The sequence below is a fragment of the Plectropomus leopardus genome, chromosome 2, assembly GCF_008729295.1.
Source record: "Plectropomus leopardus isolate mb chromosome 2, YSFRI_Pleo_2.0, whole genome shotgun sequence".
In the NCBI taxonomy this organism is placed as follows: Eukaryota; Metazoa; Chordata; class Actinopteri; order Perciformes; family Serranidae; genus Plectropomus; species Plectropomus leopardus.
Window position 1 is genome coordinate 27333929 of NC_056464.1, and position 27474 is coordinate 27361402.

Sequence of the window (27474 nt, forward strand, 5' to 3'; positions counted from 1 at the left end):
GACAGCTTTTACTATAATGACAGTTTATGACTAGAGTGTTTTTTGTAGATAAAAGTTCTCCCCTGGTAGCGGACTGCTTTCTTCATTGTGACTCCTCAAATGAATGAGCTCACACTTTAGCAGGGGTCTAAATAGGGTTAGTAATTTCAGGGCTCTGGGACTTTACGGCTGATCACATTATTCTGGGACAGGAAGAAGATCGCCCCCTAGAGGCCTGGGAAAACCTAGATACTGAGACACGAGAGGGAGGGAAGTAGTGAGGGACAGAGACTCGAAGGCTTCACCATATTTGCCACTTGGATGACTTCCTATATGAGAAGCCCACATACTATAAGCTTCTTCAGAGATAAGCCTCAGCCACATCATGGTAAATCACATTAGACTGTTTAGGATGTTTTTTAAGGAAACATCAATGGGTAGTGGTGGTTGATACTAGTCTAAGATGAAAATTTTAATATTAATACACGTCAAATTGGATTGGATGTTATATCTCTTCTGTGTGGGTAAAATGCATCCAAAAGAAATGGTGTCATGCATTGACTGTAGCGACAGGATATGCATCACAGTACAGGGGTTACAATTCACCGTAACTACCGTAAGCAAGGCTTACATGTATTGCAATTGTTTAAAATCTAATTTAAGGGGAACCGCACTGTAAAATGAAACTAGTTGCTTAAACTAAATTAAAAATGTGTGTGGACTACCCTAAAACTTTAACTTGACTGAAAAGACAAGTTGAAATAATGTTGTAATTATTCTAAATAAATAAACTTTCTTGGTGTATCTAAAGAATTTAAGTATTACAAAATTAAGACTTTATTTGTCTAGAAGTCATTTCCAATAATTACAAAATTACCTCATTTTTTGTTCTCAGATTCAGTCAACTTAAAATTCTAAGATAGCCTGTACACTAAACTTAAAGTTTGAATAGACTCAGCCGTACGTTAAGTGTGACCTGCTGAGACGTTTCAGTTGCCAACTTATTGTCAGTCAAACTGTGTTTCTCTTGAGCTATATTTGCATGCGTTCTGTGGCACTTAAGATCTTGACAGCAGATGAATTTTGAGTCACAGCAAACATTACCTCTCTAACTCACGCCTGCCTGTTATCTAAAAGCATGGACAAATACCTTGCTGACTCGGCAGCAAACAAAAGACCACAAGAGAAAAGTACACAGCTGAAAAACTAACCTGCAAATGTCATGATTGGTCAGCATGAATTTCAGCTTGAGTGTATCTACCTGGGTAGATAATAATAATGATGATCTGTGCCTTGGCTTTTAGCACAAGTTTGTTTACATTGAATGTTATACCCCTGCCAGCTCAGCTGTTAGACAAATACACTTACGACCACCTCAGCAATACGTAACAACACATGGTATTCAAATTCCCACAGTCTAATTTTGTATTTCTGTTGATAACAGATCCTTGCCGTTGATTTTCAGGCGTGGGATTTTTACATTTTGTTTATCTGTAAAATCATTGTTTATTTAAAATGTATAGAAGTTTTACAACAAGCCAATTTTTAAGGTACAATTTACAGCTTCTAATGCCGATTAAATTTGTGTTGAGCTGGTTCTCCAAGTGTACAAACAGTTTTTGTTTAAGACAGTTGAGAAAGGTATATTTTATAATATTTTATCTAAAAATAACATACGCTTCCCCCTATAGGTTTGTGTTTTGTAATGTGTTACTGTTTTTTTAATTGTATTGGTTCTATGTGTTTTTTGTATTATACTAGTTCTATATTTTTTCTCTTCACTTGAAAAAAAAGCATTTTCCACTAGTTTTTGGTTATCTTATTGTAAGAGCATTTATTGATTTTGTACTTAATATTTATGGTATTCTAATGAAATGGTGTTTACTGTATCTTTACATTAATTGTATTATTCCTTATATTTATATTCCTTATATGATGTTCACTGTATCTTCACATTAATTGTTTCTTTTTATCTTATAAAATGTATATTTATATTGAAATCAACTTTCTGTAGTGACATTACAATTATTAAGACTTTTAATGTTGAAACACACCTGTCTCATCCTCTGCTAATACACACGTGATCATTTAAATAGAACAGCTGATGGTGAATAAACACAGAGCGAATCTAATGAATCGATATGCGAAATACGTAGTTCGCTCTTTCTTCTGTTGAACTATTAATAAATAATTGTCAACCAGACCATCCTGGTCTTCGCTGGAACTTTAATTTCTTTGAGTTTTTGTTTTGTGTTGCCAAGCTGTAATTTGGACCAGTACTTTAAGGGGAACTGTGTTTTTGGGGTTTGGCGCTCCCTAATCTCGGAATTATCCATTTAATTTACGGCTGTACTATCTGTTGTAGTGAACAAGGTCACCATCCCCATCGTCCCATCTGTATGTCTGTCTCACTCTCTCACGCACACACACACACACACACACACACACACACACACACACACACACAGAGAGAAATCAAAGTCCTACTGATTTCTGACACTCACACTGCTGTTTTTGTGTTTCCTTGTAGAAACTGGCCAAGGAGGCAGAACAGCTCCAGAACCTGCACGTATGGCAAGACGGTGTAACGGTAAAGTCGGACACCCGCTCCTCTACCTCCTTCTCCGAGACCTCTTCTGTCTTTTTTCCTTTTCTTTTCCAGACAAAACTGGTTTATCCTCCTATCAACTGTTTTCCAATTTCCTCTCAATTTAGCTGTTTTTTCCCCCATTTTACTTTTAACTCTTGAATGACAATGTGATCAGCATCACAGAGACAACGTGGTACTAAAATCTAGTGGAGAAAAACAATGATACACGCAAACACAGTTCTAACATGGATGCGCACACACACACACACACACACACACACACACTATAATTTCTTACTTTTGGGGTTGTTATTTTCATGCTCTTCAGTATTATCTAAGAGCCTTCTGTCCGTTTTGTTTCGCAGGCCACAGCAAGTTGAACATTGCATTCTCTTGCAGCTGACCTTTAAAACACAAGAGATCCGCTCTTGAAATGAAAAAAAAGAAGCAGAAATGGTATTGGTTTGTGTGTTTGACTGTGTGTGTTTGTGAGCCTGCCTGCTCCACTGACTCTCAAATTTGCAAACACATAAATGCCCCATGAACATGCTTGCACACTGATGCACGCGCAATCACACACACACACACACACACACACACACGCATATAGCCTTACCCGACAGATACACATGCACATTCCCTACTGTCATATCCTCTGTCTCCAGGGAGACGAGCTCGCTGTCATGGTACACTTCCCACAAATGGATTTTTAACCCAGCGCCTCCTGGGGGATATTTGAGAAAAGGCTTTAACTGATTTAAAACGAATAATTATGAGCCCTACTTCCCTGCAAAGTCCATTTTTATTCATGGTTGCTTACACTCTGAAGCTGTAGTCTTGGGGTGGCGGGGCTGCACCCCTCCCACCCCTCCCTGCCGGTCCGAGGGAGGGAGCTGCAGTGCGGCTGTCCCTTCATCTTAGGCCTGAGGGGGGTTGATGCCTGCCTCTCGCTGCCCGGCTCTGATGCACCTCGATCGGATGTCTAGCCATGCAGTAAGCGGAGCCCGGGTCACAGTGACCACACACAGCACACCTGTTCATAAGTAGCTGCATCCAATATGGCATCAATACCTCCTCAAGTGGAAAAGCCAGCATTCTCTTTAATCCAGTCCCCCACCAACCCCCCCACCTCCCCTTTTTCTCTTCTTGTTTCCCTTTCTCTCTCTCTCCATCCACTCACCAGCCTCATCCCCACTGCACCCACCATCACATTCATATACTTTCTCTGTTATCTGTATGTGTCGTTAATCAGGCATGAAAACAGTTGGAATATATCATATTGTTGCAAATACTGCAAAAGAATCCTAATGGTGCTCCTCTATTAATAATGTATTGGAACTGATTTCATTTGCCTTTATAATTAGGCCAGGTAATGAATCTCAGCAGGGGCGACTGTGAAACCATTAAAAAAAGAGGTGGAGTGGGGGAGGAAGAGAGGAGTGGGAGAGGTAGATATGCCACATCCTTGCAAGGAGATTTTTTTTTTCCCTGTTTGTAGATTTTGTGCTTTCCTAATTTCTCTTTAGGTGAACACTCTGCTGACTGACACTCTAATTAGATTAGGGCTGCATGCTCTTTGGGCATATTAGGAGGAATGCGTCGCATCTTAAACTAGCGGGTGGAGCAGTCTGTCAAATGAAGAGAAAAGGTGTTTATGCATGAGTGACGGTGTATTTTGATAGAATTTGTGAGAGTGTACGTGAGTGTGTGGGGGTTGGAAATGCGTAATGTTTGTGTTTGTCGGCGGGCGGGAATTTATTTGCATGTGTTTATTAACGGCAGGTTCTGTACCTGGCCCAGCCCATCTGCTCGCCTCACCAAACCAGTGACATCATAGGAACTCAATGATACGCCTGTTCCTCATAGCGGCTGCCATCGCAGCTGTTACCGTAGCGATGGAAAGACCTCTCTCTCTCTCACGTACACACACATTCAGGATTTTTCCCGGTCTAACTGCAGAGCCAGTTTTCTGACCATTTCGACTGTTGGACATTATGGATGTCAAAATGTTGATCGTAACAACTGTTGTGATGGTCGTTCAGGGTTTTAAATCCACTGAAATGAAATGGTGCGTGAAATAGACATTAAAGTGTTGGATTGCCGCTGGTTTCTCAAGGTCAGGTGCCCATCCCTCTGTGACAGTCCACTCTTGTGTTGGCAACAGACTCATCCCAAGGCGAACAGTCATTTTAGTGCCACTTTGCAATTCTCATAGGAAGGAGAGAGAACCAGCAACTTCAGAGCAAGTATCCAGACTCCTCTAACCAAAGTTTGTAGCCAAAAAAGAAAAAAAGAGTTCTATTAAACATCTCCAGATAATGTCAGCATAGTACTACTTATAAATGTTCCTATTGCAGAATGAGATTAAAATCCTGGGTCCTACAGCTCTGAACCTCCAGCGCTTTAATCAGCCACGTCAGAGGCTGAAAAAGTACCAAAAGTTGCAGTTCCTCCAAAGGCCACTTGAGGCTGGCTCCAAAACAGGGTCTTGAGTCTTTATAAATGGCAGATGGCAAACCAATGGGTGCGCAAGATAGTTATGTCTATTATTTACAGTATAATGTCTTTGGCTTAGATGTTGCTTTTCCATACAGAAAGCCAAAGTGCACTTCTCTGGGTGCTAGATTTCCTGGTTGTTTGACTTTTGCAAAATGTAGTTTTTCTTCCAGAATGCCAATGAACAACAATGTTAGCAACATCTATGACAAGAAGGTCTACACTCAAGATTTGAATAGTTTTCAGAAGCACGCATTTAGCATGTAAACATTTTAAGCATATAAATAAAATTGCAGCAGGACAGCCAAAAGAATTGGAAAAAAACAGCTGAAGAAATTCTTAGCTGAATAATATCCATAGGATTGCTTTGACTAAATTATCAGTAGATTTAAGCTGAAAAATCAGTAGGATTCTTATGTTATTGTTCATTTAAGGATTGAATGTACTCATGCAGAATGATCTCTCATTCAAAAACAAAGCATATTTGTTGATATTATGGCAATGCCCGAATATGGAATTTACAGGTTGTGAATATTGACATATATTTTATTCTACTTAAAAAGTATGGGTTACACCCATTCAGTTTTTCAATCCGGATACCGATACTTGGGCTGTGGGTAACGGTAGAGTTGTATTAATAAGCTGTATGCCTGACTGTGAAAGTGACTGGGATCATTTTTTTATGTGTAAGGCAACATTAGGCTGTTTAACTAACTTTGTAAAACAAAATGTAACTAATAAATGCATAACAATAAATTGTCATTTATTATTAAAATAACATATTGTGCAGCAGCAACTTGGTAATACCTGATCCAGCTATTTGGTCATTAACAGCCCAATATTTGATGTCAGTATCGTATTGGGGCATCCCTATGAAGATGACCATAAAAATGACTAAGATTAAAAATAAATAAATAAATTAATTAAAATTCAACTAAGGTCAAACAGACTGATGATGTATTAACTGGAGAGCAAGTAAATGGTGAGGCTTGCTAAATATGCTAGGTGTAGTGGAAGACACAATGTAGGCGTGTGCACCAAGCTTATTATGTATAGCAAGCTGTTTTTTTTACTATGACAGTTTAATATATCATGACTAATTAGCTTTTTGACCAACTAAAATGTAATGATGTGATATATGTGTGAAATATCTGAAACAAATGTTTTTAGTAGTCATGTATGAATTATACATACTGTATCTCCAGTGGGATTCAGTACAAGCTATTATATAATAAAGGACCTCTTTACATCTATCATGTCATTATAGATCTCTTTACATCTATCATGTCATTATAGATACATATCTTCAAATGAATTCTGAAAGATATATTTGGAGATATCTTGTCCTGACTGATCACAGTATAATTAGGACTCAGTAATGAATTTGCGCTGTAGATGTGTTATGGATTCTCTGCATGTAAAGTGCTGCTATATATTTATTAAAGTGACAGTTAAAGGGTTTTACCGTTTTTTATCCTAAACTAGAAAAAAAAACCTCACAGATGCTTGTTTCACATCTCTGTGCAGTATGAGTGTATGATAAATGGTGAGCTTGGCCTAGTTTAGCTCAGGTCATGCATGTGTGTGGGTTCAGTGACAGTGACTAATGCTGAGGGTTTAATACTTTGTAATGGTTAGCCTACGGTTAACACATCTTTGCACAAGGACAGTACAAACAATATCCTAACGATTACGTAATCATCAGAAATACTCTCTCTTTTTAGGAGCAGGTACAGCATTCAATTATTCCTTAACCCTCGTGTTGTCCTTGGGGTCAATCTGACCTCAAACGAAATCTTTTGCTATCAAAATATCTTCTTTATACTTATGTGAACAAGGTCTTTTGGCCCTAAATTCCAAAATGAAGGGAAAATGTGTGGTAATGGGTTGGACTAAGGTAAGACTAAAGGTGTAACACAGAATTGATTGACAATTTATACAATATGCTTTAAATAACAGTCATAACAGGGCAGGGTCAGAATGACCCCGGAGGACAAAAGGTGTATAGCATTACAAGGGTTAAAAAAAAAAGTATATCACACAGATTAGTTTGATTAGTGTAATTAGTGACTTAACCAATTTGTTTTCCTTTGTTTGTAGAAGCATCCATTTTTGGGAAACTTTAAAATGCCTACAATCAATATTTCTTTAATTTAAAAAAAATTATTTAAAAAAATGACTGCGCATGGCACTGGTAGTGATAAACCAACAAATATTGTCTGACTGTTGTCTTTTTCACCTCTTGCTTTATAGCTTCTTTCAGCTCAGCCTAATTGTTTTATCTTCCATCCCGCAACTGTTCGGTTTTTGATCACTTTCAGGCTTTCATAGTGTCATTTTCAGCCACAGTGTGCAGTCTTTATGAGTGAAAAAGCTCTTGAAAACTCACTGTACACTACCTGCTCAGCACCAAATGGCATACAGTCAAATTAAGTGACTCGCTGGTGAATGCAGTGGAGTGTTGAGTAACTAAAGAGACAGATTCCTCCCAGGGGTTGGTGGAGACCAAAAACAAAGACGAGTGGATTTTGGAATTGCATTCATAAGGTGACCAGAAACACGACTCCAAATGAATGTTGCTCTGTTTCTGTTTAATGCGAAAACTGTCTTCCATAAACTTGATAATGTATCAGGTTTTTTGTTCACAATAATTACACACTAATTTCACAAAACGGAAAATTGTTCTCTGTCACGATAATTGTCAAACTAATGATATGGCCAACCATATATTATCAGCAACATCATCATCAATCAGTTGTTTAACCACTCAACCCGTAGCATACACTGGCTGCAGATGATGACCACTGTCACTTTGCTGAAGGAGGGTCGACACGCAGTGCAACATGTTGGAGCAGACACAAGATTGGATGAAAGAAAAGGACGGATTGTGATGTGGCAGCTGCTGTACGTTTGAAATGCATTAGCGCTAATAGCGGTGCCATTAGGGGAGAGAGAGGCACTCTGTTGATGGGTTGCCATGATGAAACCAGGGAGAGGGGGTGACAAAGAGAGGCACGGAGGGAGAGAGAGGTGTAAGTGAGAAAGCAAGTGAGTGAGGGAAGAAGGTATAAGAGACGGAGAAAACGGGAAACAGAGATGGAGCCATCTTCCAGGCCATTTACTGCAATCATCACTCTCTAATCAATCAAGCCTTTCATCATAGGACAACACAATCTCTCCTTTTCTTTCTCTTCTTCTCTCTGCCTCTTTCTCTCTTCATCTCCACTCAGCCACCCACTCTCCTACATAACACAGCCGTGTTCGTGTGACTTCTTTTTTGCTCTTCACACGTGTATGTTCATTGGAACCTTTGTAGTACCTGCAAATAATATTCATAATAATGTTACGCGTAGGATACACACCCAGCCTCACCAGCTCTAATAGCCTTTGCTTTTCCCATCGTCTTTTGCCAGTTCCTTGAATTATATGCTGTAATTTTTTTGTGTTGCAATTAATGGTAATGATTAGAAATGGGATACATAGAATAGCAGATTAGCAATAGAATAACACAAAGCCAAACAGTCCTACTGAACACAAGCGAAACAAAACTGGGGTAGAGTTAGCATAAAATTAAAGCAAGAGGACAAATAATCCAAGATGCAGGATGCAAAATGTCAATATAAAATTATGCAAACAAATAGACCAAAAACAACAGCAATACAACCACACTAAAAAATAAATAAAACATTAATAAAATAGGTCAAACTAATAAACAATAAAAAACAGACAAAAAACTCATTAAAGAAAGTCTATAAAAATGGGTTTTAATGAGTGATGTAGCTACATTTAGCTGGTATTTTAGCTTCATTTACTGCCCCCAAAGTCACAAAAGTCCCCTCTGGGGTGTAACATGACCTGAAGTTCTAGGGGCACTAGCTGGAGTTACAGGGGTTTGTTCACTTGACCAAGTTCGGCTCCTTTCATAATGCCTCTATTTGAGATAATTGGCCCTTCAGAGGAAATGAGTGAGAATCATTGTGGCGACTCTCAGCCCAGCCCTCGAAGCTACCAGCTCCATTAGCCACAGAATACATTAGTCTTATGAGGGCTGCCTTTGACAGATTCAGATTCTGGTAAAATAGACAGAAATGAAGGGACGCCTCATTCTGCCTTTGTTTCATCTCGCTATGCTCTTAACATGTTCATTTTTTTAATATCCTTTCTCCTCTTTCTTGGAAATGATGGCAAACCCCTTTTTTCATCTCTCACTGGATTTACTAAAACAGGCAGCAATTGCCCATTTTGTCAAAGCACATGCGTTTTAGCATTTGTTAACAAATCTATTCCTGCTGAATTGTGACATTTTTCGTTCCCTCCCACTCTCATTAGTTGAGCTGAAGCAATAGGAGAAAATGGATGCAGTAATAATTACCAAGGTAGTAGTGTTTAATTTGGAAGTGATTTATATCAGTTTAGCTTTAGACTGTTTTGTATTTCTTGAACTGCACATCTGTCCCTGATGCAGACCTTCTAAAGCAGAAGTAAAAATCATTTTGCCAAACACCTTGTGTCGGCACCACAACAACCAAACGGATCTCCACAATGGAGGCCCGAGAGGTTGGAATATAGGTACGTGTGAGCCCTTTCTTAAATGCACCGTGCTTATTTCAAACCTCGATAAGCATAGCCACAGTGTATAATCACACATAAACTGCATCTATTTTGTGAGCTTTTTTTTTTTTTTTTTTTTTTAACTTACTTATGGCTGCGCTGAGACAGAGTGCTCGCAGCCTGCCGAGCACATAATGGAACTCATAAACAGTGTTATCACTGAATCCTGAGCCATGGAACGGACTTCCATCTGCTCGCCACAAGCAGGGAAAGAAATGAGGAGGGGTTATGTGGAGAGAAATTCTCACACAGTATACAATTTAGCAGAGTCTCCTCCCTATCAAATGTATCTGATGGTGTGGGTGCCTCAGTAGAAAGTGGACCAAGCTGAGATGCATTTGTAATGGATGCTAGCACACAAAAAAGAGAACGCTTTGAGTGTGTCTGTGTGGATCGAGCCACATTTGATCGACTGATCAGTTAGTATTACGTCTATACAGACTTCACCTTAAAGAAACATTTTGCTGCTGGGAAGATGGTCTTATGATAAAACTAGGCTTTCTACAGGAAAAAGATGCAAGTACTTTTGAAATCAGAAAACAGAGAAAAAGGATTGGAGCATTCGCTTTTGTTTTTAAAAGGTATAAATCCTACGTCTGCAAGAATGCACTGTGCCACAGCACACCAATAAACATTTAAAAAGACAATAAATGACAATAACAAAAAGTCTTTTGTTAAGTATGTACTGTACTATGTGACCATCTAGTCACCTACCACTCACTGAATTATTTGGCCTGAGAAGAAAAGCTGATCTGTTTCATCTCATTAGATGTTGAGGTATTTGGCACAGAAAGCATGGGGTATCAGCCAAGGTGGCACTCTGAACCATGTAAGTGTTTTTATTAAAAGAATAGCTCAGTTATTGCCGAGAGTTAGATGAGAAGGTCGTTATCACTCTCATGTCAAGTTAAATATGAAGCGGGCTTCCGGTTTGGCGATGTAGGAGAGAGACGCATGGGGTAGGGGCTCCAGATCACTTATCGTTTTAACTTTAATAACTGAACTTTTAAACGCATATCTAACGTCGTATCGACGTATTCCGACGCTTATTTGCTTACTGCCTGTGTAACAGTGCGACATTTGTATAGTTTGCTGAACTCTCGCAACGGCGAAATGGTGGAAACAAGAAACAGCTTAGCAAGCAAGTTAGCAACAATGGCGGCTGCACCCACTGACGGGGAAAATCCGGACCACGGCAAACGCGAAGACCCCATCTCCATGTCTCAACTAATAACCGAGCTGTCCAAGCAGCGGGCCAGCTTTAGAGATGATACACACAAAAATGTCATCCAGTGACTAAGAAGGCCCAAGGCTTATATTTGCCTGTCCTTTACAATCCATAAGATTAGACGTCCTAGAATATCAGCAGTAGAAAATTAATATGAAAAGAATCTTTACTGTAATTTCTAATTATTAATTATTTTACATTTTAAGACTTTCTTAAAACACAACAGAGAACTACATCATTTCAACTCATCACTGGGATTATTCCATAGTTTAACTCCCAAAACTGTAACACATTTGCATTTTACATGAACAGAGAATACTAAGAAAAAAGATGCTTTTGCTCAATAGATAGAAAACCTACAACTACCAGAATGCAGTGGCCGCACCAGACCAATAAACGCTCTTGCTGGTGGGTGACATAATTGTGGGACTTAAATAATATATACTACAGTAGTGGTTCCCAGCTGGTCCAGTCACAGGATCTCATTAGCTCCACACATTATAAATTTCTACATATTTAATTTTATATCACAAAATGTAACCAAATGTTGCGCTAGAACACAATAAAATAAACTTATTGTGAAAATAATCAGAGAAGGCATTTCAAATTAAAAGCTCTATGCCAGTAATTCACTCAAAGTAAAGCTTTTTGTTTTTTTTACAAACTTGACATGTTCATAGGTCGCCACTGGTTCAAACTGCAGTAAACAGTATGTTTTCTTCAACATTCACTCAGGAGCAAAAATCAGCTGAAAACTGTAAACTTATAGACGTAATGATTTGACTGTTTTGGTAGATAATTGTCGATATTCCCTGAGATAAAAATTTTTATCTGGATAACATTTTTTGCCATATCACCCAGCCCTGTAATCTTGGTTTCTGTTCGATCAGTTCTACTTAGTTTTACTGTCTCTTGGTCCACTTTTGTACTCGTTGTGTCCGCAGTGGCAGCATGGGTGGCTGAAAATAGGAAGTACAGCCTGTAGTTTGAGCAACAACCCAAGTGCCAATGAAAAACCGCCAGATGACCTGTTGTGCGTCATCCTGTGGTATTGTGGGGGGAGAAAGAAGATCAAGGCCATGGTTAGATGGAGGGAAGCTGACCCCAGTTCATTGACACAAACTACCCACATTGTTAGGATACAAAGCTGCTTGAAAATTGGCCAAGTGTCTTTTTAAACTCTCATGTTGTCTCCCTTTCCCTGAGCTCTCCTATCTCTATGTCGTATTCTCTCCTTTCCTCCCCTCACTTTCCATCAACTGCTGCTCGGCTCACAGCTTTGATCAGGCTGTTGGTTGCTGTGGTGACCCGGCAGTTTGGTATTTTCAGCTTCTTGATTGCAGACCACTGTAATTTGCTTAAGTGGTGCTCTCTAAGGTATAAATGTCCTTTTTCTCTGTTTTTTTCTTCTTCCCTTCTCAAACTCTTTCTCTCAATCCTCCCCCCTTCTGTGGCTCTTTTCTTCCCCTCCACATCTCACCCCTAGTGTTCCTGTGCTGCTTCAAGAGAGACCTCTTGAAAACTCATGCTGTTCCACACTCGAGCAGGGGGACACTGGCGAAGTCTAAAATGACTCAAAATGGAAGAAGCACTGAAGTACCTGTGCAAGTAATGAGAAAGCTAAGATAAAAAATAACACAGAGAGAAGGAGAAAAGTTCTGGTGTGTCAGTAAGCTTTCAGTCAGAAGCAGTTTGCCCAACTGTGATGCTGCGTGCTAGCCAGGAGGGAGGGTTGAGAGAGAGACCCCGTGTCTAAATCCCACTGATCGATCCCCTTGCCTCACAGGAGATGGGAATCAATAGTCAGAGAAATCCACAGAGCCATGCTACGGACCTCGATTTTCCCATTTCAACACATGGCCAAGACCCATGAAATGTTATTTTTAAGGCCCTTCTGGTCAGAGCAGAGTCATAAAAAGAAATGTATTTTTGTATTTCAATATTTTCTCTTATTTTAATTCAGACATTAATATTTATTGCCTTTTGGAGCTAAGAGCTTAAATCATCAAATAAAACATTAATTTGTTTACTGACATAAAATGAATCAACATTAAACATTTCAGCAATTTAATTGCTTCTATTAGAGGTGGTAAATATGTAAGCAAATGAGAGGAGGGAGAGATGTATAATGGCAACATGGGATTTTAGGGGTAGCCCCATAGGCTTGCTTCTCATATTTCAGCTATTGAATTACATCAAAAATTGAAAATGGATGCTAAAATTGGATAAGATTATGTAATCTAGTCATGGTTTTGATCTGGATCAGACTTTCAGTATGTGTTGTTAAACACTTTTTAGTGGGATTGATACACCTTTGATTTAAGTGGATTTCAAAAAGACAAATGTTATGACTGTTAAATCAGTCAAATATAGACTTATTTTTGTTGAGCACTTGATTTGTTAAACAGATACAGTGATTGAGTAGATAAAGTTGACTTTAGGCAGACTATTGAGCCTCAGTACAGTAAAGTGACAAAATAAAACAGTAGTTTCATGGGGGGGTTGTCCCCGTAAAACCATCCCCCAAATAACTCAGTATCCAACAAAAATTACTCAGTTTTAACTCTAATAACTATACATTTTTTTATAATTGTGCAGTCAAGTTTCTAACAGTTGCGTCCTTTGTGCTGTTTTGTGTCTCTTCATATAAAAAACACTTAATGTGGCCTCAGGCTGGCTATTCTACCTGTTGTTCCTCACATAGGTAGTAGCCTGCATTGTTCGTAGACCCATTTAGAGCAATTTTTATCTGGATTTGGTCATCTTGAAAAGTTTGTGCTTGGAACAAGCCGTTCAGAAACAAAGCAGGGTCAAAGATGTACATGGAAAATAATACATTAAGAAAACATTAAAATTGCATTCACACATTAATGGATAATAACAGGAACAGGGTGATTCAATCTGATGTTGCTTTAAAAAACCAGCGCATATAATGGACCAGTTGATCCTGGGGAGCAAAACATGCAATTTCCCAGTCTTAAAGTTTTTGAATAACTGGGCTGAGAATACTCATTCCATGTGAACATGGGAATTGATTTATCACAGCGCATGAATTATTACAATTTCTGCTCTCCTGGTGTAGATTTTGGGGATACAAAATACTACAGACACACTGCCCCCCCAGTAGAACCGCTATTGCCAGCGTTAAGTGAGGATGTTGTGGTTCATGGCCTTTGCCTTAAAGGTCTAGTGTGTAGGATTCAGTGTCATGTCAGCAGTAAGGTTACAGATTACAAAAACATGGCCCTATCTAGAGTCAGTTTTTGGTTTGTCCATTCTGAGCTACCGTAAAACAACATGGTGGACTCCATGGAAGAGGACCTGCACCAAAAAAAACACATTTTTGTTTCAGGTGATCTCAAACTAATGAAAACAAAGTTGTGAATGTTATATTCCATTTCTGCCAATATGTCCCACCAGATCATACTGGTCACACTGGACCTTTAAAACTCCATAGGCCATCAGGGCACCCTGACAGCACTTTTTGATTTCAGACTGAAAAATAATTCTTATAAAAAATGCTGGTGCCAGCATCTTAAATATATCAATTTGTTGCTCTTCTGTCATTTTGAGTTGAATATCTTTGGGTTTCAGACTGCTTGTTAGACAAAAGAAGCGATTTGAAGATGTCATGTTGGGCTCTTGTGATGGGCATTTTTCACTATTGTCAGAGATTTTATGGACTAAATGACTCATCATCTTATCTTGTCCAAGTAAAAGAGATGTCTGCAGTAAAAAAAGCACATATTTTACGTCTGAGGCTTCCTTGTGTTGCATTTTACCAAAGTGTTGGGGTAAAGTGATGCATCTGAGCGGGCGGGTTGTCATTTTATGAGCGGTGACAGGCTGGTTTTGCTGTGGCAGAGGGGAGATGCCCGCTGTGTTTTTTAGTGTTTGCTCACTGTATTCTGTCCTCACTGTCCTTGGTGCCTGTCTGCAGATATCTTCAAGAAGGCTTCCCTTTGTCATTTAAATGTTAAAATCATTGTGAGGGACAGCAATGCATCTGATGGAAATGATTATGGGGTCGAAAATAACAGGTTTCCTTTGGCTGGTGCTGATTGTTGATTGGCCACTCTCAGTCAGCCTGTAAAGAGGAGGTGGCGACTTCTATGGACTCTATGGACTAGCAGTGGTAAAATGGCTGAAAAACATCGGCGAAATGAAAAAGCTGTAGGAAAAATGGAACCTGGAAACATTTCACAGAGATAAGTGGAGCTCCGGTGTCACACCAAGCCGCTGTGTGATTGGACAGGGACATCCTGACCGAGCAGTTTGTTTGTGATTGGTCACCCTGGCTACAGATGTCATAAAAATGTTCAACGTGGATAATTACATTTGCTTTATCAAATCCCTCTGGAATCCAATGATAGCGTTAATATTGCCATGGCCTGTTTATCTTATTTGTCTTCATTTGGTGTTACAGCACCTCTTCCCTGCTTCCCCTCCGATGATCAGATTGGGGGCTTGTTTGGGAGGTGTTGGCATGCGTGTGTCATGTTGGATAGGCTTTTTATCTGGCACTGTGTCCATGCAGTGTGGTGATGCTATCAGCGTTAAAACCTGCTCCTCAATGGAGCCCTGTCAGCCAACAATGGAGAGCAGCATTACCCAGAGTGCAGCAGGACAAAGCCTTCTTTCGTTATCGCAGGATTGGAATATTCACAGACTGATTTAACTGCTTTTACCAAGGGGGAAGTGTCAGGCTCTGAAAGAGAGAGACAGCACAGCAGCGATGGGAGAGAGAGAGGGAGGAAAAGAGGAGAAAAATAAGATTCTGTGACCTGCAGGATGTTTACAAAGAGAGATTTATAGAGCAAAAATTGCAGATTCATGGGTGAAATTGGGGGCATGAAATGTAACCGTGGCATGTGTAACCTTAATATTTTTTTTAAAATTATGTATTCTTAATTTCACAATAATCAAAACGTCTCTCTTTCTAAATTGTTCTCCTCCTTTTCTCCTCCCTCACTCCTTCATCTATCTCTTGGGTTGCTGCCCATCTTCGTTAGAGTCTTTGAAGTGAGCGTGCAGTTAGAGGAGGCACGGCGCTCTGTCTGAAGAAGAGCAAGACATTGATGAGATGTGCATGGAGAATGTCATTCACTTTGCTGAATTTGCACTGTGTATTGGAGCTTTAATCTGGGGGCACATTTGTTTATTGGCATACAAATGAACATCTGCATGGAGCTATGCTTGGACGCCATGGTCTCAGCAGCTCCCTAATCGCTTAAAAGCCTGGAGATGCAGAGCATGCCAATGAGCGAGCGACAGAGAGAGTCAGAGAGAGAGAGACAGAGAGGGAGGCAGCCGCGCCCAAGGCCTCCGTCATGCACTCCTTTATCTGAGTTTCACTCCAGCTCGATAGCTCTCTCTCGCTCTCGCTGTCTTCCAGGCCAACAGTTTAATTTCCAGTTTGCTGGTTGACTCTTTATTGACTTGACATTACAAAGAGGCATTTCAGTAACCTTCAGTGGTTAAGACAACAGCCATATTTTTCAGACCAGACACCTCAAACAACATGTCTGCATTTATTTGTAAAGTGATGAGACAGGGTACCAAACGGCTCCTTCTAGGATAGAGGTGCGAATAAACTTTTAAATGTAAAGAGAAAAAATGCTATAAAGGGAAAATTAGTGACTTCAACGGCAACAGGTTAAAGTCAAAGATACTGTTGTGTTATAAAAATAAGAAATAACATTTTATTTATATTAGAAAGCATCTTTTTCATCATGTATTTATGGAGAGTTTGTTTTCTCTTGTCTAGGTGACCTTTTTATATGTGCATTTAAAAAACACTGATGTCACCAGAGAACCACTGGTATGTTGATTTAATGCTTTCTGTCCTGAGTTAGGCTCACTTAAACTTTGTTGGTATTTTTATTGTTCTTATTCTTGTTTTATTTCATTATTGTGGCCAGGTGAGTTTGTTTACCTGAATAATAACGACGATCCTGATTATAAATAGCAGATACAGTAGATTTAAAGGTGCTGTATCTAATTCTGGAGAAAGATACTTGCCAGTGGAGACCCGTTGAATCATAAATTAAATAATCTATATATTATATTTAATAATATATTACTTGGGAATGAGATCCAGCAATCAACTTTCTTTTTGCAGAGTTAGTAACCCAATTCCAAAAAAGTTGGGATGCTGTGTTAAACCTAAATAAAAACCGAATGCATTAATTTGTTAATACTTTAAGAAATATATTCAGTTAAATACAGTACAAAGACAAAATGATTAATGGTCAAACTGATAAACGTTGTTGTTTTTTATAATTATACAATAATTGTGAATTTGATGTCTGCGACACATTTCAAAAAAGTTTGGATAGAGACATGTTTTCAATGTGCTATATCACCTTTTCTTTTAACAATAACTGAGGACACTTACTGTTGAAGTTTTGAAAGTGACATTTCTTTCTCAAGATCCACAAGCTGCCTCTCCAAAACATTCAAGATTTAAAGACTGTGTGGAAGAGTGGGCCAAAATCCCACCTAAACACTGAGAGATTAGTTTCCTCATACAGAAAGTGTTTTGAAGCTGGCATTGCATCAGAAGGTTTGTTCAAATATTTAATAATTTCAGCCAGTGTGTTCAATACTTTTTTTCCTGTGTGCTTCCACTTTATTGCACAGAGTTTTTATGGATTGATTTCTTCATCAGTTTAGTTTTATTGAGTTAATGCCAATGTCTGGTCCAATAGAATGTGAATAGTTGTATTGAAAATATGTTTAATGAGAAGAATTCGACATGTTGAACACTTATCTCTCTCACTGCTGGTGTCAGAACGTTTTTTGTGTACTTTTGCTCAATGTCCCAACTTTTTTGAATGGTACAACACTTTTAATGGCCAATCAGGTGTTTGCTATACACACAGATGCCTTCATGAAGGTTATAAAGTTCAGTGTTTGTTGAACCTGTTTGAATGGTGTTCATTCAACTTTATGGTCGTCTTAGAGGCTGTTAGTTTGTAGTGCTGTTGAATTTGGCATTACATGGAGAGGTTTATTTTGTTTTAACCATTTCTACTAATTAGGGTAACAAACTATAGTCTCCAAGATGAAGATAACGTTGAGTGAATCAAGCAACAGCACCTTTCTGTGACAGCTGAAACAAAACTGAACATTATAACCTCCATGGAGAAAGGATTTCTTACACGGCTGTTGTGTTTGAAGGCATTAGTTTTAGCTCAGTGTACCTAATAAACTGGCAGCTGAGTATATATTGAACTGCCTGCCTTTTACACAGTAAAATGTTATATTTCAGTACCACTTAGGAGCTGCTAGTTGCTGGATCCCCCATTTAAGTGCAATTTAGGTACAAGTGAGAATCCTTTCTTGTCCAAATGCTGAATTTTGCACATTTACATGAATAGGGAATATGCCCACACTCTGTAAAGAATACGATTTAACATCCCCTGAATCAAAAAGGCTCCACCAAAGAACAAGAATTCATATTTTATTCACAGACAACCCCTGCAATTCAAGATCAAAGTGACTAAAGGGCTTTCAGATCTCTGACAAATGTCTACATGTCTATGATTAATTTACCTCTGTTTGAAAATCTTATTTTGAGAGCTCACGTTTCAACACTTGTGCAAACCTGTGGGCCATATGAGCTAAAGGAAACGAGCTGAGCTAATTCATTTCTGATGGCGTGTTGTGATTTCATTTTGACAGGTCTCCTTTCAGTACAAACGCCCTTGTGTGTGTATTTTCCTTTACATTTTATTCTCCAGATGAAATTAGGTGTCAGTCATTTCTTACTTAACATACGTAAATTGTAATGCACCCGTGCGCTACGTGTGCTCTGGAGTCAAAGTGTCAACGTAGCCTATGTGCTTAGCGTGGAGGATTGCATCCCCGCCCGTCACAGGAGAGGTCTCACCAGCTAATATGGGCGAGTGTTTATCTAGTTCAAATGTCTTGAGTTTCACAGCATTTGACATGTAGAGATGGGATATAAGGATGCCGTGGAAATGGAAAGACAGAGGGAGAGATAGGTAGAGACATGAGGAGAGATTGGAGTGGGCGAGATAAGAAACGGAGTTATAGCTGCATAACAGGTTTGCTTCAAACTTTAGCAGTTCTTTTCTGCAGCCAAATCACATTGTTTTTCCTCCTTTATTCTGGTTGCATTTTCACACTAAATGAGCTGTGTGTGTGTGTGTGTGTGTGCGCGCGCAGGTTTGTGTGTCGGTGTGTACCTTATGGGCTGATGTGTGTGGGTTAATGAAGAGCAGTAAATGAAATCCTTTATTGTGTTTGATATAATGTCAGCTTCCATTAGGGAAACTGGTGCTACGAATGATTGCTAGACTATCGAGGCCAGGAGAGAGGTGCACCGCGCGTGTGTGTATGTGAAAGATGCTGTGTGTGTGCGTTTGTGCGTGTTTGTGTGCACACCCCAGGGCACGGCGGAGGCACAGAGTGTGTTCTGTAATTATAAAATCATTAGCAGGTGTCCAGAGGAGATATGAATATGACTGTAATCTGTCCCCACCCATGATGGAGCGCTTGTCTCACGCTCAAATGTCAACCTGTCTCAGTCGGCCCATTGAGAGAGCTCACAGATTCAGAATTCAAAAGATTTAGTCCAAGCGACCACACTCCGTCATTACATGTACCCCTACATATGACAGCCTTTATGTAGCAGCCATTTTTCAATCGCACACTGTTAACTCGGCCCCGTGCTTTACTGGATAAATCATCTGTCAAGGTCCTCCTCACATATGATGAAATTTTGGGGCTCAAAAGGCTCCTCCGACCTTCACTTGACAGCAGATTTTTTGAAGTTTGAATGTATAACTACAAGCCATGGGTGGGTGACATTAAAATAACAGCATGCAGCGATGACAAGAAAACACGCTGGCAGATGAACAACCTCATAGTCTGAAAGAGTGACAGGCGTACAGACAAACAAAAGATAGGCAGGAATGTATCTGGTCAGACATAAAAATGAGCAGACATTGTAGCCCTGGCGAGGAGACAAAGTCACATTGTAATCTAGAGCAGAGGGGCGGTTTCTATAGCAACAGTAGGCATCTAACCTACGCGCCGCTGCTTTTGCTGAAATCTGAAATTGGCGAGAGGAGGCTGGTATTGAGGATAGAGAGATTGGGAGAGATGAAGATAAGACAGGGCAGGGTGGAGGAGGAGGAGGAGAGATGTGGCAAAGGGAGGAGAGAGGAAGCAGATCGAGATAAGGGTGAGGAGAGGGAAGGAGATGAGTGCAGGAAGATTGATGTAAGGGAGGGGCTGGAGATCATCACCTGACCTCAGTGTTTGTCTCCTGTTTGGAATTTGTTGGTCCACTCAGCATGATAGATTTAATTTACTGATAGCACTTTGTGTCAGTGGGAATTTCTCAGACTTTGTGTGTTTCTTTTACGCTCACGTGGCGTGTGAGCGCATACACTCGGGCCTTGAGCGCTCACTCGCTCTCTATGTACATTAACAAATGCATAAAGACTGTGTATGAGTTTAACTCTGGTATGTGTGCACATTTTGAGAGATATGCATGTGGGATAATTGCTGGCTTGGTGTTGTATCAGATGTGTGTTTAACCCAGACCCTGAGCCCATAGAGACCTGTGACCAGCCGCAGCAGATGGCCATGCTGCCCCTGGGGGCTGCTCAGAGGGTCATGGTGGCCTCTGACTCGTCCACACGGAGCCACCTCTTCTGTGCATGTCTATGTGGTGTGTGCCGGAGTGTGTGGTTGGAGGCAGAGGTTGCTCATGAGTTAGATCGGTTTAACTCTAACTGCTCAAATAACTATGTTTAGAGGTTTTATTTTAATATTTCAGAAGTCAACAAATGTGTCATTTATGTGTTATCTGAAATGAAGCAATGGTTACAAAGAAATTGTATTTTACTTTGTAGTACTTTAGGTATTGTTAGAAATTACTATTTGAAATCCAGTAAAAAATCTTTCATTTGCCCAGTCTGCTTTGAATACCAGATAAAAGCTTGATTTTACAAAATCGCCCCCACCCCCTGATTGCTCTGCATCTTTTCAGTCTTATTCATTAAATTAGCATTTAAAAGCAATGTATAAACATTTAGTATATTTATTAAAAGCAGATAGAAATGTTTATTTTTGTATTTTTGAACAACTATAACTTCCCATGTGGGCACTTGAGTATATGAAATTCATACAAGAAGTTGTAGTTGCTTTACATTAATTAAAATATACATTTTCAGTAACCTGCTTATAACTACTACTGTGTGTGTTTTAACCCATTTAGAATTAGATTCACCTTCATTAGCTGAGTGTGTATACACATAAAGGGAATTTGACTGTTTTTTCTTTTTGCTTCTTGAGCTTACACAGAAATAGACATAGCAACTAGAAACAATGTGAAGAAAGCTGAACAAGTAAAGGTAAAGAATAGACAAGACTATAATCTGCACAACTATGTGAAATAATGGGTGTATTTATAAACATTATATAAGTTTAGATATAAAAAGCACCAATGACAAAAAATAAATAAATAAAACGTCTATTGCAAGTCAAGTGTTAAACTACATAGTTGGTGCAAAGAAATCAATATTAAATGGATATACATGGACTGGATGATTATGTACAGTATGTGGATGTGTACAACAACAGTAACAGATTATATGTACAGTTACAGTAATTTCTTACATGTTTACATTCTGCTATATGAATACAAAATTGTACTATACTATACTTTTCTATACTACTATACTATACTATATGAAAGTAAACTATTACTAACTATAACTATACTACACAAAACTATACATACAAAACTTGCTCAAGTATATTAATGCTACTGATGTTAAGGATGTACTGTGCTGATTACTGCTCACTGTGAAGGTTCAGCAAGTGTAAGTGATATGTATAGGGTGAGGGTGCAGTAAAGTAAACACAGCTGTCCAGCTGTGCAAACAGACAGGATACCAATGACAGGTAGATGGCAAATAAAAGGAAAAACCCACCTAAAACATGTTAGACAGGTTCCACTGGAACAGCTTCAATGCTCCTTTGCATATAATCTGCTTGTCTGTGAGACTCCTCTAGAGGGATAGGATAGCATATGATTCACAAAAATTTCATGCTCATCAAATCAGTTCAGTGACCCCGTGTGGTCTGTATGGGATGATCTGCAGTCATTCTGTATGTTTCTCTGCTCATTTACTCAGGTTTTCCCTTTGATTTATCACACTGTGAATGATATTATTTGCAATAAAAAGCCATAATATGGGATGGATACAAACTAACAGTGTAATGAAGCGTTAGCCAGCAAGCTACAGTGTTGAACCTCTCACTAAACTCTCTCCTCAGTTATGTGTGTTATGTTTTTTTGAGTGTATTATTTGTTTGAGTAAAGCTGCTGGACGGTGTCCCTCGGGTGCAAGGAACCAAGCGTTTATTTACAGGAAGCAGTCCTGAATAATGAGTTGTAATGCCGCAGTAGTGAGAGTAAACTCTTTAGAAGCGAGGGACCAGTCTAAGCAGGACTGGGCTCCAGATCAATCCTGCTGGCAGACACAACAACACTGTTGCTCTGCCACAGTCTCACTCGTTCTCTGTCTCTTCTCTCTCTGCAGAGGCACGGGCTATTTTTAGCCCTGGCAGCTCTTTCCCCACTGCACCCACCACCACCACCACCACCACCACCCATCTCTCTCCTCTCAATTCATCCCTTCATATCACCCCGACCTCAGCCTCCATACTAACCCTCCACCTTAACCCAAAGTACTCCCTGAACGATCCGCTCTGATCCCTCCACTCAGCTCCTCTCCTTCGCTCCTGATCTCTCTGACAGAGCTGGGGAGGCAGAGCGAGTGCTGGTAAGTTGAGATGTGTCAGGGGGGCAGATTCTGCTCCTCCTCTATCTTGTCCACGCTTATTACCCAAAGACACAAGCTGTGTCCAGGCTGGTCGGCCCCCATGTTTGGTGTCAGTGCGAGTTTTGATCATACTGCATTTCTTTGGTGGGTTGTTAGGGAGTGAGCCGAGCTGATGACTGACTCTCTGATTAGCACTGGAAGCCAGCCAAGACCCCGGTCGTGGTGTATAGAGAGGCTCTCACGCCGAAGGGAGCTGAGAGAAGGATGGGGGCTGACAGAGACAGAAAATACTTGTGCATATAGGTTGTGTGTGTGTGTGTGTGTGTGTGTGTGTGTGTGTGTGTGTGTGTGTGTGTGTTTGTGTTTGTGTTTCTGAATTAGCTAAACGAACAGAGAACAGCATGTGTGTGAGACAGCAGGAAATGAAAACAGCGAAGAGCAAAACGGTGAAAGCGTGCGAATTGATAGAAAATAAGTCCAACTGGGTAAGTCGTGTCTAAGACTACCTGTACAGTAGACTCTCTCTGTCTCTGTCACCCCCCCCATCAGACCATGACTACTCCTCCAGTGAGGGCGAGTCAGTCACTGTGCTGCCCTTGAGAGCGCGTCCTTAGCCAGCCTCTTCATGATAATGAGGCAGGCCCCACGGACGCTGCTCGCTGCATGCAACCCCTGCCCGCCCTCTCGCCTGCCTCTACAGGAGATAAGGACGCCAGTTCAGAGGAGAAGAGGACAGCGGGGAGGCTAAGAGCCTATGGGGGTATGGGGTTCTTTGCTCGGGGTAAAGGCCAGGAGCTTGGTGACGAGGGGCTGAAATCTTGGGCTTCGGCTGGTGACTGGTAACTTCAGTATGTAATTAGAGCAAGACAGTGTAACAAAATAGCATAATTTGCATTATTTTCCTTATTCCTTTTCCTGTTTCTTTCCTTTTGTGAGAGCTGTTTTCCTCGACTGAAAACACAGCCAGCGGAGGTCGATAAGACTCCCAGAGAGAGTAGTATTTTGAGTTTATTCTCCTCTCACTGCATACAACAGCTGAATTCTTTGTTCAAGTTTTCCACAACACATAAAAATGTTCCTACGGTGTTTTTTAACACAAGTTTGAACATGTGCCACATACATTACATCTTATTAACACAAGCAAAGAGTACCTCAGAAATGAGTCCTTAAACCTGGAAATTAATTAGCATTTCAGCACCTCCAGTTCCCTCGTCTAAAAGTCGATATTTTGTTTTGTTTTTTGATTTTGTTTTAAATAAGATCTGTGGTTAACACAAGCTGAACATTTTGTTCTACAACATAAAATACGTCAGTAAATACCCCACTCACAAACTTTGAAGCTTTTACATGGTGGTTGCTAACAAGTAGCTAAATAAGACTACAGAACGTCATCCCATATAGCCATGCCAAATGCAACTTTATAGCCTCGGTGGTGCAGGTGCAGTGGAGATGTGACCGTAGTGTAGTTTAAGCTTAGCAATAGCTTTTTACTTATGGCGATTACATTTAGGCCTCAAAAATCCTGAAAGTGGTCTTCATTTGTGAAGATTATCTTGCTGAACAAAACATTTAAGTCTCATCAGTGTTGTGTTTACCACAGAGCTTACATTCTGCAATCTTCCAAAATCCAATGGAAAAGTCCAATGGGCTTTTTGACGAGGGAACCAGATCGCCGTTATCTTCCGGGTTGGCCTACAGAAAAATGTCATTCCTGGGGCACTCTATTGCCCAGACGCATTACATCCTCTGATATCTCTCTACAGCTGCCTGCCCGCCTTTTCATGACTGTCATTCCACATCACACTACTCCTCCTGTGTTCTGTGATGCTGATTATATTCTCATGCTGAACAGTGTGATTGAATATAACCATGGCTCTCTCTAGTTTACCACCGCCAGGACTTGGGGGCTGATATAGACACTGCTATATCTTCTCTCATCACCTGTCTTTTCACTCTTCTTTTCTGCACAGGAGAATGCCATTTCATACTACGATTCCAAAGCGGATTCAGACTATGTGAGTACAGTACAGACTGCACCCCCGTCTGCCTGCCTTAAACCCCAAATCCTACCCACTTACCCCTGCCACCCTGTCCTGCACAACCCCACCCCGTCTCTTCCCCCGGATTCCTGTGTTGATGCCCCCTCACCCAACCCCTCCGGTCGCAGGCCCCTGGGATGTCTGTGTGTGTTAGTGAGGTGACACTGCTTTATGGTGAGTTGGTGTGACAGAGCAGGGGCAGGCCGACGTGCATGTGACAGTGACTTCAGCTGTCCTCCCCCAGTCTTATTTCCAGAGTTTTCTCCCTCCCCGCTCTAACTGTGACGACGGCAGACCTGCGGTTGTTAGATCTCTGCACCCATCAAGTGGCGGTGGAAGAAGTGTTCAGATCCTTTACTAAAGTAAAAGTACTAATACCACCCTTTGAAAATAATCAGGTACAAATAAAAGATCTGCATTGAAAATGGTACTAAATTAAAAGTAAGAAAGTATGATCATGACAGTGTATTAAAAGTAAAATTACACAATGCAAAAAATAAAACAACAAAAACAAACAAAAAAGACTAATAAACCTCAAAAAGATCAACATTTAGAAACAATAATAGAAAAAATACACAAAACTGCAAAAACAATAAAAAAAAAAGGAGAAAAACATCCTCCCCAAAAATCTATTATTATCTGCCCCCCACCCAGCTCAAGATTATTGAAACAAGGAAAAAAAACATCAATAAAAGTTATAAACAATACTAAAAATGACACTCACCAACTTGTACTTGTTGCAACTGTACTTGTATTAACTGTTTGGTGATTTAATTTACAACAAACATTATATTTTAGAAACCCCTCTTATATTTTTTATGCAAAAATCTTAATTTGTGAAGTAACTAAAGCTGTAAGATAAATGTAGCAAAGTAAAAAGTACAATATTTCCCTCTGAAATGTAGTGGAGTAAAAGTGGCGTGAAAATGAAATACTCAAATAAAGTACAAGTACCTTGAATTCATACCTAAGTACAGTACTTGAGTAAATGTACTTAGTTACATTCGTCCACTGCCATCAAGACACCTCACGCCAAAAGTATATCACAATTTCATACACCAGGAAACCATTTTTATCATTTGTGTCATTCATATTGCAGAATATGAATGACATTCAAAGAAAGCTCTGCAGGCAAGGTGCACTGTTTCCTTCAGAAAAGCCCTGCAAGTCACCGCCACCTCCTCTCTGGCTGCAGTTCTTGCTCAGGATAGGTCACACTCTGCGCCCGTGTCCGCTGATTGATTAAGTTTCAAGGAGGAGTGCAAGAATCGCCCCCTAGATCACCAAAGCACAAAAAGATGGGAAGAGAGTGAGATAGAGAGGGGAAGAGAGTGAGGCGGAGGAGCCATAAATCATGGTGTGATTTTCTCTTTGTGCACGCCACTCCTGTGATTAATGACACAGCGCTTTAGGGCCTGTCAGCACATCTAATTGGAGAACATCAGTCATCATTAACATGGCACACTGAGGCCAAGCCGGTGACACACCCCTGACCCCCACTTCACCAACCCCACAACCACCCAAAAGACAGTGGCAGAGGTCAGTCAGAGGTCATTCCTCATTCCTGCAACCACAACAGTCGCCCACCAGTTCTCCCAGATCTGAATTATGATTCCCTCCACGATGACCCGGTTCAATTAAGGCTTTGCCGTTGGACTGAAAATGAGCTCTACGTGTACTAATGATCTCTACTATGAGGGAGATACGATAAGAATTCAGTGGTATAAAAGGTAAGTGATTGGTGGGCTCTCTTATCCAAGCCTTGTCTCCTCTGTTCCCTATCCTGTACTCTACACCCTGCTAACTTCTCCTCTTGTCACTGTACCCTTGATATAAAAGTGCAATGTGATAATTCTTTTTTTGTTCAATGTGTCAAAGCATGTGTGAACCGCACTTTATTTTTCCTATTCAGCTACCGACCTGCCTCCTTTTGGTTCTTTGTCTTACATATTTTAATGTTGTATGTTATGCAAGTTGAACAATATTATGACTATTATGAAGTTGGTTAAAACTACAGACAATATCAGCCCCCACACGCCTCATCCCCCCCCAAAAGATTGCAGTGTACACTTCAACAGAGCAGACAAAGAGTCCAGAGTGAAATTATTTTGGTTTACATGATCAAATAGTCAGTCATGTACCCAGGGTGCTAATACACCTTAAGGATTACAATCAAATATGATAATATGATTATCACATATGTGATTCTTAGTGCACCAATTTATTGTCTAAACATTGATATCGGCCGATATTCGCATTGACTGCCATCGACCTGTTGGTAAATGCAATGATGTTCTCAGCAGAACATCATTACAGTTGGTGCATCCCTAATGAAAATATAACATATTTTTTGTGCCTTCAGTTGTGGCATTTTACATTTATGTATATATAGTTTAATATGTTAAACTATTCACCAGTTTTAATTTTTTTTCTGAAGGAATCCTTGTTTGTTTAAAGGCCTGTTTTTTTTTAATCTTCCTCATTCATGCAGTCTTTCAAATAAACACCCACCCACCCACACACACAAACATATGCAGGGTCTTAAGTGACATGTTTGAGGTTAGCCCTGGTTGACTGAAGGCGGGAATGAAAGAATCTTCAAAATGTCATCTCTGGCCTCTTCAGCCTTTAATTAAACCTCGAGAACGGGGAGATAAAATTAACAAATTGGGTAATGAATCGAGCAAAACAGGTGGTGGATGG

At 40.1% G+C, this 27474-nt stretch overlaps 1 protein-coding gene across 1 annotated transcript in view; it reads left to right on the plus strand.

Moving 5' to 3' along the window:
• The first annotated feature begins 1117 nt into the window (after positions 1–1117).
• cacna2d2a (calcium channel, voltage-dependent, alpha 2/delta subunit 2a) overlaps positions 1118–27474 on the plus strand; it is a 99130-nt gene continuing 72773 nt past the window's right edge. Inside the window, exons 1-4 of the mRNA XM_042506155.1 lie at positions 1118–1169; positions 2345–2376; positions 2510–2569; positions 24703–24747. Coding sequence (XP_042362089.1) covers positions 1118–1169; positions 2345–2376; positions 2510–2569; positions 24703–24747 — 189 coding nt within the window. The remainder of the gene's footprint in view (positions 1170–2344; positions 2377–2509; positions 2570–24702; positions 24748–27474) is intronic.